The sequence below is a fragment of the Octopus bimaculoides genome, chromosome 5 (genome assembly GCF_046866305.1).
Source record: "Octopus bimaculoides isolate indiv1 chromosome 5, ASM4686630v1, whole genome shotgun sequence".
Taxonomy (NCBI): domain Eukaryota; kingdom Metazoa; phylum Mollusca; class Cephalopoda; order Octopoda; family Octopodidae; genus Octopus; species Octopus bimaculoides.
The window spans coordinates 2,037,238-2,054,737 of NC_142932.1; the positions used below are offsets into that span (position 1 = coordinate 2,037,238).

The 17,500-nt window shown below is 35.5% G+C and overlaps 1 protein-coding gene across 2 annotated transcripts in view; it reads right to left on the reverse strand.

Annotated features, from left to right (window-relative positions):
* Window positions 1–6,652: 6,652 nt before the first annotated feature.
* Window positions 6,653–17,500, reverse strand: part of LOC106873558 (uncharacterized) — an 80,612-nt gene continuing 69,764 nt past the window's right edge. For both annotated transcript variants that reach the window (XM_052967996.2, XM_089351920.1), the window contains exon 2: window positions 6,653–14,933. In XM_052967996.2, the coding sequence (XP_052823956.1) occupies window positions 13,890–14,933 (1,044 nt within the window). In that variant the 3' untranslated portion in view covers window positions 6,653–13,889. The remainder of the gene's footprint in view (window positions 14,934–17,500) is intronic.

Consider the following 17,500-nt stretch of genomic DNA (forward strand, 5'->3'; position numbering starts at 1 on the left):
CAGTAAGATGTGACAACCGATGCGGACTGTCTTGAGTTAACACCAAAGATATTATCCACATCATAAGCAGTTCTCCGAAAATGTCATCGCGGTATGAGACATAATGTAGCTAAGACACTGTACAACGAGATCCGACGAAAGGATAACCCCGAGGACAAAGAAATGAGAACTCAGTATGATGAAAGCCATAGCCACTCATAATAAAAAGGAGTACTTCAAATGTAAACACAATAGACCTGATATAATGATTTTGGAAGAGAAACAGTACAGTTATGAAAATCAGCTGCCCAGCGGATGTTAACATAAAGCTGAAGATCAGTGAAAAAGAGAACATTGAAGATCAGTGAAAAAGAGAACACCTATTGAGAAATCTGCAGTTACTTTATCTAGATTACAAGTCCAGGTTTATACCTGTAATTATTGGGGCTGCCTAAATACCAATCTTGAGAAATTAGTCTTCTCAAAACCAGAATGGAGAAAACTGATCGTAGACACCAGATCTAAGCCATCAATCGAACTATAAAAATCTGTAAAACTTTCCAGAAGTTTATCATTTAAGTATATATGAGCATGTCTAGATATGCAGGTATATGCATGAGAAGACATGCATAAAACAAAGCATACAAATCTACACGCATACATACATACATACATGCATACATACATACATACATACATAATACATACGTACATACATACATACACACATACATACATACATACATACATACATATATGCATACATACATACATATATACATATATACATACATACATACATGCCCTGTTGAAATTTCAATGAAGGAGTCGTGTATCTAGGTTAGAAACCGTCTCTTTCTCTATTGCATAAAATCTTGAAATATTTGAATATTTGAATGTTTCAATAAGGACATATATACGTACGTACATACATACATGCATACATACATACATACATACATACATGCATACATACATACATACATATATTCGCCAAATCCAATCTATTTGTGGAACAGTGAAGATTTTGAAAAAATTCTCCATCTGAGATTCTTGTGTGAATAGATGCACACACTTGGGTGCATGCATCAACAGTTCAACCAGCACTGCAACTCAACCAGATAATTACACACACAAGGAACTCTCTTAACTCAAAAAGTCTTGTCGCTTTGTTAGCAACCGACTTGAACTCTCTCAAGAACTTAAATAGAACTCAAAGAAAAATCATACATACATGCATACATACGTACATACATACATACATACATACACACACACACACACATACACACACATACATACATACATACATGCATACATACATACATACATACATACATACATACATACATACATACATACATACATACATACATGCATATATCAGAGAATTTTATGTAATAACACATGTCAGAAATAATCTTCAAAGTTAAACATCACAGAACCAGAAAGGCTATGGTTAATTAAGAAATTACACGCCATTACTGGAGACGTCGAAAGATGTCAAAACATTCCATAGGTTTTATCTGCAGATTATGCAGATAAAACTTATGGACATACGAAACATATGTACATGTACATGTAGGTAAGCCAAACTATGCAATGACATGGATGTACGCATACATACATATATTCATACATACGAACATTCACACCTACCTTCACAATTATCTACTTGATGTCTAAATTCTAATAAAAAGTGTCTACTGTGTGAGCTACGGATAGGGTCTTTCTGTTTTTGCAAGGAATTTAAAAAAAAAGTAGACCAAAAGCAAGAATGTACATACATGCTTGTGTCTGTTGGTGAGTTAAACTCGTTTGACAAAAGGTCGTTTTGATATTCAATACAAGTAAACTTTAAATATTTACTTTAGGTTATAAGGCCAAACTGGCACTGCTATGTTTAAGCTGTCTTGGAGTAGTTTGGCAGTTTAAGAGTGAGAAAACATTAACATACATTCCGTGGTAATAATCACTGCATCGGAGGTGTAATTGGAAGTGGAAGTGGAAGTGGAAGTGGTGGGCATCAATGAAGCTGATTGTAGTTTAGTGTTAAATATTTTAACGTAATCTGTCCTCACCTTTCTTTAGCAATACGACTTCACCCATCAATGCCTTTATGTGAGTCTCACTCTGTTGCAAGCATTCAGGTCGGTTTTTTCTGTTTCCTTTTTTTTTTTTTTTTGCCCAGCAATATTCCCCACTTTCTTCTTGTAATTTCAGAAACCTTGGAGAAAGTTTTTGTCAACAGCCCTTCTTACTCTGCTTAAGTCATCACACACAAAGATTAACAGAGCGATGGTTCGAAGAAAAGGTAAAAAAATAAAACACAAAAAGAGACAGAGAGAAAGAGGGTGGAAGGAAAACCTGGAGTAAGACTGGCTACGGGCAGTGAGAGGGGTCCATCCTGGGTAACGCTTTAATGGGAGCTGTAGTTTGGGGCCTCTTGAGAGGAGGCAGTAAATAAAAGGGCTGCTCCGGGTGGCACACACTCTCTAGCTCTGCTACTGTAATTGGCCCAACGCATTTTATAATGTTATATTGTTGCTATTTAGAATGACTCAACAAGTACCAAACCACGAAAGAAGAGGATGCTTGACTTGCTAGAAAAAGTAGCTGAACCTACTTAATGTTGGAACACATTAAATAATAGAAATCTTGACATTCTAGGTAAAAAAAATGGGATTGTCACGGTTGGAATACTTAGACTAAACAATACAAAAGTAACACATCTAATTTTTGTTTCAAGTGTACTCACACGAAATGAAGCGAGAAATACAACCAGGAACCGTGACGAACTTACTGCCGCAGCTCGATGACTGGGAGTTCGAAATTACAACTTACAGATATACTGTCATAGCACAATCATCCTTGATCTGTACATTTTAAACCGTGTAACTTATGCACGATTGTTGAATATTTTGTGATACATTAGTCGACAACCACAAACTACAGTCACACTAAGTCATCTCAATTACATTTATCACTACTAAAATTTCACTTGCAATGCTGGTGTCAGCACTTGGTTGTTGTGGAAGCCACTTGCACTATATGTTCTGCAATAGAATCCCAGTTGATTGTCAAATGGCCTTGGCATAGCTAAAAAAAAGTGTGCATTCCACCGAATTTGTTGCCCCATAACACTTTTTTTTATATTTTGTATTTGTTTAATGACATTTTCCAGATGATGTAGATTACGATTATGTATGAAAGATAATGGATATATATATATATAGATATATGTATATATATATATCTTTTTTTTTAATATTCACCCTCCCACATATCTTTGTTAAATGCTTAATTTTTAATAGTGGCTGTCTGTTAAGAAACTTGCTTCCCAACCACATGGTTCCCGGTTCAGTCCCATTGCGTAGCACCTTGGGTAGATGTCTACTACTATAGTTTGGGGCCGCCCAAAACCTTGTGAGTGGATTTGGTAGAAGGAAACTGAAGGAAAACCGTCATATATACTTTTTTTATTCGTTTGACTGCGGCCATGCTGGGGCACCACCTTGAAGAGTTTTAGTCGAACAAATCGACCCAGGACTTAATTTTTAAGCCTGATACTTATTCTATACGTCTCTTTTGCCGAACCACTAAGTTGCGGGGTCGTGAAAACACCAACAGCGACGGGTTGTCAAGCAGTGAAAGGGGGACAAATACAGACACAAAACACACACGCACACATACATGCACACACACGCACACACACACACACACACACACACACACACACACACACACACATATATATATTAATAATTATAAACAATTATAATAAGGGATCGGAAACAAGCCTCTCCATGTGGTTTTTAGATGGTTTTTAGCATCGTTTGGCGTGTATTGTCTGCACGTCGAGAGGCTTGTTTCCAATCCCTTGTTATAACTATGTATATGATTATTAATATAGTATTTAGAGAATTTACCTACAAGGTTTTTTTTTTTTTCGTGATGACCACCTGATGAATTCATGAATGATTTTTTCCTTTATTATATGAATTATATATATATATATATATATATATATATATATATATATATATATACACACACGACGGGCGTCTTTCAGTTTCCGTCTGCCAAATTCACTTACAAGGCTTTGGTTGGCCCAAGGCTATAGTAAAAGATACTTGCCCGGGGTGCCATGCAGTGGGACTGAACCCGGAATCATGTGGTTAGGAAGTAAGCTTCTAACCACACAGCCACGCCTGCTCACAACAAAAGTATATGGGGTGGCGCCAGTGATCTCAGAGTTGGAAGAATTCAAAAGTTCAGTTTAACAAATTAATCACACAGTTAAGTCCACATGTGTGTGTGTGTGTGTGTGTGTGTGTGTGTGTGTGTGTGTGTGTGTGTGTGTGTGTGTGCGTGTGTCTTTGTGCCTGTACTTGTCCCCCACCATCGCTTGACAACCGCGGTTGGTGTGTTTACGTTCCCGTAACCTAGCAGGTCGGTAAAAGAGACCAATAGAATAAATACGAGTCTTAAAATAAAATAAAATTAAGTACTGGAGTCGACTCGTTCGACTAAAACTTTTCAAGGTGGTGCTCCAGCATGGCCGCAATCAAATGACTGAAAAAAGATATAAGTTATGTTTCCGATGCTATTCATTTTTTAAAAATAATTTTATCAAGATATTCGTAGCCTACAAACCCAAAAATATATCTCTGGAAAATTATCCTGAAACATATTCATTGGTGCAAAGAAATGACTCTTCCTTTGCAATTTTTTCTCCCCCATTTCTGTTTTGTTTTTGTTCCAAATAGCTTCATCTTAACTGTATCTCTGGATACATTTATTAAAAATATGTATTTTTAAGAATGTTATGGGGAAACAAAATCGGAGGAGTTGCACATTTCTGTAGTCATGCCATGATTTAGATACATAGTCGTAGGCACTGCCACCTTATCTCCCTAGTCTATTGATTTATTTCGACTAAGTCAGCCCTGATCGAGCAGACTTATCCTCAAGGACTGCATTGGGTTTAGTACATACATACATACATACATACATACATACATACATTGTTGTTGGCACTCCGTCGCTTACGACGTCGAGGGTTCCGGTTGATCCGATCAACGGAACAGCCTGCTCGTGAAATTAACGTGCAAGTGGCTGAGCACTCCACAGACACGTGTACCCTTAACGTACTTCTCGGGGATATTCAGCGTGACACAGTGTGACAAGGCTGACCCTTTGAATTACAAGCACAACAGAAACAGGAAGTAAGAGTGAGAGAAAGTTGTGGTGAAAGAGTACAGCAGGGTTCACCACCATCCCCTGCCGGAGCCTCGTGGAGCTTTTTCAGGTGTTTTCGTTCAATTCAATAAACACTCACATCGCCCGGTCTGGGAATCGAAACCGCGATCCTATGACCGCGAGTTCACTGCCCTAACCACTGGGTCATTGCGCATCCACATACATACATTCATACATACATACGTACATACATACATACTTTAGAGCTTATATTACCTTACCGAAGTATCAGCAATTGACCAAAGACATAACCATCGACTTATTCATGTCTGTTGAAATATTTCGTTGTTATCAGAAAATTATCTTATAAATTATTTTAAACACTAATACATAAAGAAATAATATATACATACACACAACACCTACATGAAAAGATGCCTGCGTACATGAAACGTTTACCGCAAATACATTCTCAATACTCAACTTTCGCAGTCATCTGTTGGTATTTACAGAAGTTGAAACACCAAAAATACATTGATATAAGGAAGTTACAACTTGGTAAAGGATGAATCGAACTGAATCGAACCCGTTATCTTAGTAAAACAAATTTGATTGAAATTTAGAAGACGTAAGGTTCTCATTTTGCACGGAGAGAAAGTAACATGGAATGAGATAAAGTAAAGAAAAATGAAAGAAAGAAACAAGGAGAGAAAGTAAAACAGAAATGTGGAAAGTGAGATATACAAAAAAGGGATGGAAGAAAGAAAGAAAGAAAGAAAGAAAGAAAGAAAGAAAGAAATAATTCGTTAATTGAATGAAATTGGGATAAAATATAACATATTGACTACTTGGAAAACGTGAGAGAAAGAGTAAAGTCAAATTGACGTGTGAGGTGGAATGTCCAACATTTCGAATTGGGGCCTTCTTCAAAGTAAAGTAGAGAGAATGGAAATAAAAGAAAGTAGAGTTTCAAGGCCTCAATGTTTGAGAAAGTGGCTGCCACTGATATGGGACGCGTGATAATTTCACTGCGCTCTTTCTTTCGCTTTCTACTAATAAAACAAGCCTTGCCTATGCGGACTACTACCACTCTCCTTGGATTTTATTTTATCTAATATTGATTTCTTACATACTTAGGCACAAGGTTATGAATATATAGAAGGTAGTAATAGGACTTAGTGCTTTTCATGCCATTCTGTTGCAATGAATTTATGCTGTAAATAAAATTTTAAAAACTTCAACCGAGAATTTGAAACCATCTCGATAGGGGTAACTTATTAATTAACTGTCACATACAACACAGAGTAGGTAATATAGGTAATGCTAGTAATATAAATGGAGTGAAGTTTTTTTCTCTCGTTTCCTCTGTTCTTTTCTGGTTGCGCCTGGAAGAGTTGTCACAGAAACAAATACCTGCACAAAATCAGCAACAGCAACAACAGCGTAATGAAAAAAATTACAAACAAATGTACTGAAAACAACTGTTTTAATTTGAAACAAAAATTATAACGATGAGATGAATACATTTTACAACAATCAGAATGATTCGGTGAAAGCTCAATGAAATAATTACAGAATTTAAGAATCCATCAATGTTAAGAATGGATCAGTTGAAGAATTGCCCAATGCATAAATTATTTCTATGTAAAAATTTCCCAATGCAAATTTGGTCAATGCAAGAACAGTTTTAGTTAAGAATTGATTAAGGTAATATTCACTAAATATAAGGATTACTCAATTCAAAATTGGTCAATGTGATAGTGGTTCAATGTAAGAATAGCTCAAAGTAAGAAATGCCATACATAATAATGACTCACTACATAACTAACTTAATGTATTTATAGGGCAGTGTAGCAACTACCCACTGTAAGAATTATACAATGCAAGAATTAGTCATTGTAAGAATTGCTAGATTTAAGAATTGACCATTATATTGACCATTGTAAGAATTGCTCCAGCATAAGGCCTGCTCAGTCTAAGAGTTGGTTAGTTTAAGAACTGCTCAATGCGAGAAGAACTCGTTATAACACTTACTTAATGTAGGAATTTCTCAATATAAGAACTGCTGAATACATGAAGACACAATGTAGAAACTCGTCAATTTAAGAAAACCTTACTGTAAGTAATACTCAGTTAAATAATGATTCAATATATGATTATTTCAGTGCCAGAGCTAATCGTTAAATGAATCGCTCAATGTAAAGGATATTCAATGTAAGAACAGCCCAGTGTAAGAATACCTAATAAATGCAATAAGTGAGCAATCTAAACACTACTGAATGTAAGACGTTCTCCAAATAAGAATATAGCAATTTCAGAGCTGTTCAGTGTAAGACATACTTAGTTTAGGAATGACTCAATCTCAGAACTACTGCTTAATATAATAATACCTCAGTGTAATAACTATTCAATGTTATAATTGCTCATTGTAAGAACAGCTAGTCAGAAGACACACTCAGCATAAGAAGCTACGAGTGTGAGTTGTACTCAATAGAAGGAACAACACAGTTTAACAATGACTCAATTAAAGAATAGGTAAACGTGGAAATATCTCAATGTGATAATTACTCAATTTAAGAACAGCTCAGAGATAAGCAGTAATTAATTATTGCATTTGGAAATTTATATATATATATATCTTTTTAAAATTCATAAGATATTTGCACAGAGCGAAATAAATTATTTTAATTTATATTTTTTACTGACAGTGTAGAGAAGGTGGTGCAGGCAGTGTTGATTTGTTGACTCTTCCTAGTAATGAAGAATAGTTTCCTTGGGATTTCAGTAAGGAGAATAGCAAATGCATGTTTGCGTGAGATGTGTTAATTGTGAAAGTTAAAAAAACACTATCATTGACGGAAACGTGGGTAATTATAATTGAGCATTGTGATTGGTGAATATTTGACACATAGCGGCAGTGAGGGAGCTTGCTTTTATTATTATTATTCAGTAGTTTTATTTTTATAACGTGCTTTCACTTCACTACCGAGCGCAGCTCTGTGCGCCTTGGGTATGTGCTGTGGTTTGCTGTGGTGCTCTTATGTTTACTGTATTGAAACTGTTTTGCGTAGAATGTGTGCAGTACCCAGTAGTGCAATTTTCTGTATGTTATATATATTTGTAAGTCCTGGTGTTTTTGTTATGTATTTGTCTGAATGTTTTTTTATTATACCTAAGGCACCTACTATGATAGGAATTGTTTCTGTTTTTAGATTCCACATTCGAGTTATCTCTATTTCCAGGTCTTTGTATTTTGAAAGTTTTTCCATTTCTTTTAGAGAAACGTTGTCATCTGCTGGTATTGATACATCAATTAGAAAGCATTTTTTTTCTTCATGATCTTTGACAACTATATCTGGTCTATTTGCCTTAATTTCTCTATCTGTGTGTATTGGCATATCCCAGAGTATGGTTGCTTTCTCGTTTTCTGTGACCTTTTCTGGCGTGTGTTTATACCATCTTTTTTCTGTTGTTGTTCCATAATGTTGGCATAGCTTCCAGTGTATATAGGTCCCAGCTCTGTCGTGTCTGTGAATATATTCCTTCTTAGCCAGAACTGGGCAGCCAGAGATAATATGATTTATTGTTTCTTGTCGATCTCCACATATTCTACAGTTACTTGTTATATTTCTTTTCATTATGTGTTTTTGGTAATTTCTGGTGGGGAGGCTTTGGTCTTGTGCAGCAATTAAAAATCCTTCAGTCTCTGCTTTGAGTCCTGAGCTTCTCAGCCATTGCTGGGATTTTTCTCTGTCTATTTCTTTCGCATTTAGTTTAGCCCAGTATTTATTATTATTATTATTATTATTATTATTATTATTATTATTATTATTATTATTATTATTATCATTATTATTAACCTTTCGTCCTTTCGGGATCGATAAATTAAGTACCAGTCATGTAGTGGAGCCGATGTAATCGACTTGTTCCCTCCTTCGATATTTCAGGCCTTGTACCTAATATTAGAAAAGATTATTATTATTATTATTATTATTATTATTATTATTATTATTATTATTATTATTTTATGTTTGACTTTTGTTTTGCATTTGTACAAGTTGGATCCAAGTCTCACCCAGAGACCTCAAGAGACAACAAGTTAGAAGTTAGAAGTTAGAAGTTATTATTATTATTATTATTATTATTATTATTATTATTATTATTATTATTATTACTATTATTATCATTATTTTTTAAATGTTTTATTATTATTATTATTATTATTATTATTATTATTATTATTATTATTGGTTGTTGTCACAGGATGATGTTGTGTTGATGTTCTTTAATAACCCGTATGTACTCTGCTTGAGACAAGCTTGGGATACGCTGAGGGCAAAGTAAATGGTTCGAGATTTCTAGAACCAACAAACTTATCATGTGGAACATGTTGTCTTTAGATGCGTAAGCTTAAAACAAATTAGTACAGTCACCACCACCACCACTATGGTGTGAATTACAGTAATGTAAACTGTTCAAATGATTTGTCTACTGATTTTAGCAGGTCAAGTTACTACATCTACTAATAGGAAAATAAACGCTGGTATATCGGAAAATGAAGCAGAGTCTAATATTTTAGAAAAGGATTTTGCGCCACAGAGAAGAAATATGACCTTCGTCCAAGGTGTTCTTCTCGACTCCATCGTCATGTTACACCAATGTAATTAATGCTATCACACCTTGCAAGCATACAGACACATAACATTTTTCTATCGCCACAGTTTAATATCACAAATTAATGTAACTCTTGTATGCTTATTGCTCAATTTCACACACAAATGTAAAATTTCCTCCGTCAATTTCAACTCTTTCTTACTTCTCTCATCACAACTCGATATCACACATTTATGCATAACTCTTTTAACAAAAGTTACAGCCGTATAACAGGTATATCGCTACAGAATATTAGGAAGCACAACGAAGGACCGTTTTTCTTAAATCTTTTTGTCAAGTGACAAGTCAGAGCCCCAAAGTTCATACTATCCGACATTCTAGCGATGCCGCCAGTTCGACTCGCTAGAAATATCTGACAAAACGCCTTATAATCACAGCCTACCATTAGACATTATAGTACTAGATATCCTTTGAAGATCAGTATTGTCATAGTTAGAAAGCCACTGGACATTGGTTTTCACGATCAGTGTTGATCGAGGAGCAAACGACAACAAACAGCAGGATCACATAAATATGAGAGCACCTCTATCATTACTACACGCCACCAACACCATACACTAGCAAAACACACATCTTCACATATTTTAAATCTGATCATAGCAAATGTAGACACCATCCTTAATTATCCTTATACACTGGCAAATGCAGACATTATCCCTACAAATCTACGATTTATAATTATCCTTATACACTAGTTATCTGGTTTGGCGCTGGATCAGTTCTGGTGCTATTGCTTGCCTTAATGTCTTCATAGATTTATTTTTATGATCCATTTAGTTTGTCATGAGATTAATGGTGATGGTGGTGGTGAAGGCATTTAGTGTTTATGAGAGGGCCGATTTTGTAGTGAATGAACTCAAGGGATTCAACAGCCATCTAAGTTTGAGTGTGTATATGAGTATATATATATATGTGCGTCTGTGTGTGTATACATATATATACACATATATATACATATATATGTGTGTGTATATATACATATATGTGTTGTGTGTGTGTATGTATGTATGAGTATACGTATGTATACATTTGTGTGTGCGCGTACACGACTATGCATCAACGTTGATAATGATGTTGCTGTTGTTGTTTAGTCTTAGGTTAGTCCTGATCGAAATGGATTCAACTTGTGACCATCTCATCTTATTTTATAGATATGTTGGCCTAAGCATGATCTAATATTTCCTTTCCTTATTCAAAACATTCGGTGCTATTATAGGAAATTTCACTGCGATATTCAGCAAGTCAAGCGACCAGGTTGGGCAAATCTTATCTTATTGCAATCATGCTAATCATAATAACTTTTAACTCACAGCATATTTAACACATAACATTGTATGTATATCTATGTATATTGTATCTATGTATATTGTATGTATAGCTATACATCGCAACATACACGCGTATTATAATGTAAAACGTTTGGTAGTTACAGTAACGATAAAGTTGATGAGTGCATTGGGAATGTATCAATGGTAAATGGTGGTGCTACAGCCAGTGGTTATGTTGCACAAGGCCAGAAATATTTATTTGGAATTTAGGAGGTGGATCAGTAAAATCGATTGAATACCATGTACATTGTTGACTTGCGTATATTTTATTGAACCAGAAATGATGAAAGGCAAAATTAGATGTTGATGGGATTTGAAGTCAGGATCTAAAGGCCCGCAATTAACTATGCAAGGTAGTATTGCATTTCATGTTCTGGGGATCTCTCCCAATCTATTGCCCATATCAGATAAATATTAATTTCAAATTTTGGTACTAGGCCAGCAATTTTAAGACAGGTATAGATCGATTAGATCGACCCCAGTGATCAACTGATACTTATTTTATCGACCTCTAAAGGATGACAGGCAAAGTCGACCTCGGCGGAATTTGAACTCGAGGCGTAAAGAAGGAAGAAATGCCACTAAGCATTTTGCCCGGCGTGCTCACGATTATGCCAGCTCGCAGCCTTATATCAGGTAAATATTGATGATGATATTGTTGTTAATGTTTGAGATAATGTTTAGAATGATGTCACAGGCAATGAAGCTATTGTTGCCATAATGATAGTGATAAGGTTGCAACGGCAGTATTGTTAAAGCATCGAGCAAAAATGCAGCATTTGCTTTGCTGTATTTGTTTCTTCTCTTTACATTTGAGCTCAAATCTCAAAACTTTTAACGTGGCTTTTCACCCTTCAACACAATAACATACTAATGCAGGGTGCTAGATTGGCTGGCAGAAGTTTTAAAGCATCAAACAAAATACCCGGTTGCATTTACTCCGGCGCTTTACATTCCGAGTTCAAATTCAATCGAGGTTGCTTTGCTTTTCATTTTCCCGGGGAATAGACTGCGATAAAATAAAGACGCTTATCCAAATACAAGTACATTGGCAGAATTGTTAGAACGTAAGATGAAATACCTCGTGTTTGTCCTGGCTCTTTGCATTTTGAGTTCGCTCGCTACAAAACTAGTGTGCCAGGCCAGAAACTCTCATAGGACCCCAACATTTCCCTTGGACAATATCGGTAACAAAGAGACGGGAAACTAGCCGCGTCACAAATTATTGATTGCTTTATTTTATCAAAATCTTTGCTCATGCCTGAATCAGTGTAGACTTATATATATACTTGTGTAGATACGTGTAGATTCATGTTCAGACCTGATCGATTGTGGCATCATGAATGCTGGTGGTGGTCTTTTTAGTGGTAAAATTGAAGAAAAGCCTAAGGCGATGTGCTAGCAGGATCGTCAGCTCGCCGGGCAAAATGCTTAGCGGCATTTCATCCGCTTTTGCGTTATGAGTTCAAACTCCGCCGAGGTCGATTTTACATTTCATTCTTTTCGGGGGTCGATAAAATGAGTACTATTTGAACACTGGGGTTGATGTAATAGACTTACCAATTCCTCCGAAATTTGAAATCAAAATTAAAGAAATTAATTTCCCTAATAAATTATGTATATTCATTCTTAAAATATCTATTTTGAAAATTTGAGGGAGCTTTTGTTTTACTTTGGGGATTTGAGGCTATCCATTTAATTCAACATTTGAGATTTTTGCATCATTAGTAAGAAAACGTTGTTGCTTGGCAGAACGATGTGTTGCAATTAGAGCAAATTTTGGCAAAAATGGTATAAAATTTAGAATCTGAAAGGTGAAGAATGAAACTTGGTTACTCTTTCCGGTTTTTGTTGCATTTTTTAAATATAGTAACTTTTAAATAATATAAATATATCGATCTTGATAATTAAGCAGTTTATCACAAGTAAACCGCCAGTCAGTTTTGTTACCCAAGATGAACTCTTTCGTCAATAGAAAGTTATCTTTTTTTTATTATATATTTCATACTTTTACTTAGTAGCATAACTGGATTTCTTTACCAGTTTTAAACACAGATTTCACATGCATACATATACACAAGCACACACTCAAACACATACACTTACGCATAAACAGATACGCACAAACACACACACACGCACATACACACACACATGAAAGCTATGTTTATATATGTTTATGAGTGTGTGTTTGGCGTGGATGGATATTTTATGTTCCCTCATAAACGCACATGCACGCATGCACTCACACCACAGAACATTTATATTGATATTAAATCTCTGATATCACAAATATTGTCTTACACTCATAGTCACATACGTCACGTCCTTTCTTTGCATATCTTTTCGTTTCTCTAATTCATACATTTTCCCTCTGTCTCTTTCTTGCATTCCTTGCACATTTCTTATTGTCATTCTTTCGAGTTTACATTGGAACAAATACACTCATATCATACGCATACCAGCTTATATATATATGTGTGCGTGTGTGTGTGTGTGTGTGTGTGTGTATGTGCAACTCCTTAACGTTCTTCTGGTTAAACTAATTTATACATATGTACATACGCATGCGCACGCACATACACACACGCTATGTATATATATATATATATATATATATATATATATATATATATATATATATATATATATATATATATGGTGGAGGAGTGTAAGTGACTGTGCGTACTGCTGTTACTTGCTTCCTCAAGAGTTATAATGTTGTTTATAGATTCTGAAATATATGTAAAGACGAAGTTTGTACACAAGAAAATGTAAACACTGTTGAACTGGTATTAAAACAAATAATAAGAACGTTAGCAGTAGAACTGTTTTCTCAGGGAAGTTCCAGTCTACGACATCAGGATATAAAACGTTTTTTACTTGGTCCTGTGCCCAATATATAACGTTAAATATGATATACATGATGCCAAATAGAAAAGGATAGAGTACGTGTAGTAGACGTATTGGATATGCGGTAATAACAAGTTCAAATATTACTATTAGTGAGTTGAATGCATGCGTGTTGAGATCCTGAAATGTAACCGATTCTCCATGGGAATGATTTTGTGGGAAGATTGTGATGAAATACATGCAACTAACCATGATGGCTGCGAGAGATGCTATGTCAAAAAGCAGCCATGTTAATTTCATAAACCAACAGACTTTGTCGAGATTTTTGACACACATCGTCTTGGCTCCTGTTACGTCTACCCGCCAAACCATGTTTGATTGGTGTGCCCCCGGTAATGAACACCCGAAAGTTGTCCCTTTGCCAGTTTCCATCGAATGATGGGCGTCAATGCAAATATGTTGCACTGCAATCGGCTCTGATGATCTTGAAGTCTTCATGAAATTTTCCTCATCCTGATTCTGATATTCACTTTCATTGTTCCTAGCCGGAAGGGCATCATTCTCTGAGTAATTAACACAGTTATTCATAGCATCTGCAATATGACCATTTTCCGGAGTTCTTTGAGTTGTTAAAGGAGAAATACTTTTTAGTACAGTTTTATTACAAGTATTCTGACGTGTAATTTTGTAAATTACGTAGTAGCTATACGTAGTCACAATTGCTGCTACGTTGCAATGTAATGCCAACAGCAAATAGCTCCATGATGTCAAATATACCATTGGGTTATGCGGTATTTCCAGAGAAATCATCACAGCATAATGATTCGCAAAGCCTGCTAATGTATATAAGGCTAGAGCTAGTCGGTAGAGGACAAATATTGAGTGCGGCCATCTCCACTGCAAAAGAAAGGAAAAGAAATGATTTAAGACATTATACAAGGTTTAAATAAGAATCAAATAACTGTTAAATATTTCATGATTATAGAAAGCAAGTATAATAACAATAGTTTAAAGTCTCAAATCAATTGTAGTATTGTACGCATTCGATTTGAAACTTTTAGATATATTTAGTTATTATATCCGTTATATATGTATATAATGGCTATGTAACAATCATTTTAGCCACAGTCTTTTAGATTATGGTGTAGAAGGATAATATATATATATATATATATATATATATATATATATATATATATATATATATATATATATATATATATATATATATATACATATATATATATATATATATACATATATATACATGTATATACACATATATAGACAGATAGACAAACAGACAGACGGACAGACAGACAGACAGATAGATAGATAGATAGATAGATATAGAGATAGATATACATAATACATAGATATGTATATAAATGTGTGTGTGTGTGTGCGTGTGTGTATACATATATATATATGTGTGTATGTGTATACATATATATATATGCAAATACGCACGCACACACACACACACACGCACACACACACACACACACACACACACACACACACACACACACACACACACACACACACATATATATATATACATGAAATTACGAATTAAAAGCAACTCTAATAATGCAAATATTATCAGTCGCACATACATAGTTTGTGTGCTTTATTTTTATACGCCCATTTTCTGCCATATAGCGTCCTGGAAAAGCTCCCTACACGACGCCTAGTATCAAAGAACACTGAATACCCCAGACCAGGCGAGATAACTCCCCTCGAGATGATCGAGAATGATAGTTATGAATATTTCGCCATTATTGTGGCTGATCGGAACCATGTACCAGACTCACCTCGAAACGAAATGAAGTGCCAGTCTGGAACATATATGCAAATAGCGTGGTGCTGAGGCGTAGCACATGTAAAAGAGACCGATGTGGTTGTTTTGTTGCTGTTATCGTTTTTCTTTTCTGAGTGTTGTATCTTGTGTTTAGTTCAGACACTCCGCTACCCACGGTTTCGTTTGACATCCCGAGTCTACTGAAGACGACACGTTTCAAAGCGTAGAGTGAATATGAACCCAAAACTTCGTGGCAGCGAATCCAAATTCTTAGCCACACTGTAATGACTTTAGCGTAGTCGTTTAACCCAAGGTCACACGTGATTGATGAGAGACCTACGACCGAAGTCGTTCCCAACGTGATAGTCACGTCCAAAATTATATTGTGTATACAGAATTACTTGGCCCAATATCCTTTATTATTTTTAAGATGCTAGGTTCAAATACGGAGTCGTTTGGCTGCTATTTCTAGTATTCATATTGAGCAGGTAGAGGCATCAGAGGCTCCCTTCCTGCTTGTTCTGTTCTGCGCTCTGTTAACTCTAAAGTATCAAATACCTCATTACTTCAGTTTTTATCATCTCCTTAATTAAAAGAATATAAACAACACTTACAAAGTAAATGTATATACCTGTAGGTGTGTGGATATGTGCTCGTGTCTGTATATTTGTGAGTGTGTGTGTGTGTGTGTGTGTGTGTGTGTGTGTGTGTGTGTGTGTGTGTGTGTGTGTGTGTGTGTGTGTGTGTGTGTGTGCATGTGTGTGTGTATGTGTGTTTATGTGCATGCGTGCTTGTTTGTATGTGGGGTGAGTACATGGATACTGCTAATTACACATAGCCGAGTAGAAAAGAAAAACATTTGATGTTTGACTCCGATGTTCACCTGGATTTCTGAATGATGTAAGCACACAACGATACACATACATGCATAGATTTTCACACACACACACACACGCACAGGTCTTGGACCAAACGTACGTGTGTGTGTATGTGTGTCTACGTGTGTATGTGTGTCTACGTGTGTATGTGTGCGCGCGCGTAAGTGGGATTTGTGTATGTTCTCATCGCCCATTTCCTGTACAAACAAATGTGAGCGATATAACCGGAGAAATAAGTAATCCACCTTAAAACCTTACGTTTTAGTTTGATCTCAAATCAACAATGTACACAAATACATACATACATACATATATTGAGTACATATATTACATACATACATGTGTGTGTGTGTGTCTCTCTCTCTCTCTCTCTCTCTCTCTATATATATATATATATATATATATATACACGCACACACACACACACACACACACACACACACATAAATAAATTCTTACACTCAGACATATATACGCGAACACTAAAATATCTATATTCTCAAATTCCTTATATATATTCTATATTCTACGTGTTTGTCATTTGACTGCAGCCATGCTGGGGTACCGCTTTGAAGGGTTTTAGTCGAACAAATCAACCCTAAGACTTATTTTTTGAAGCCTAGTACTTATTTTATTGGCCACTTTTGCCAAATCGCTAAGTGACGGGCACATAAACACACTAACACCAGTTATCATGCAGAGACAGACAGATGCACACACACACACACACACACACACACACACATATATATATATATACATGTATACAGACACTGATTATC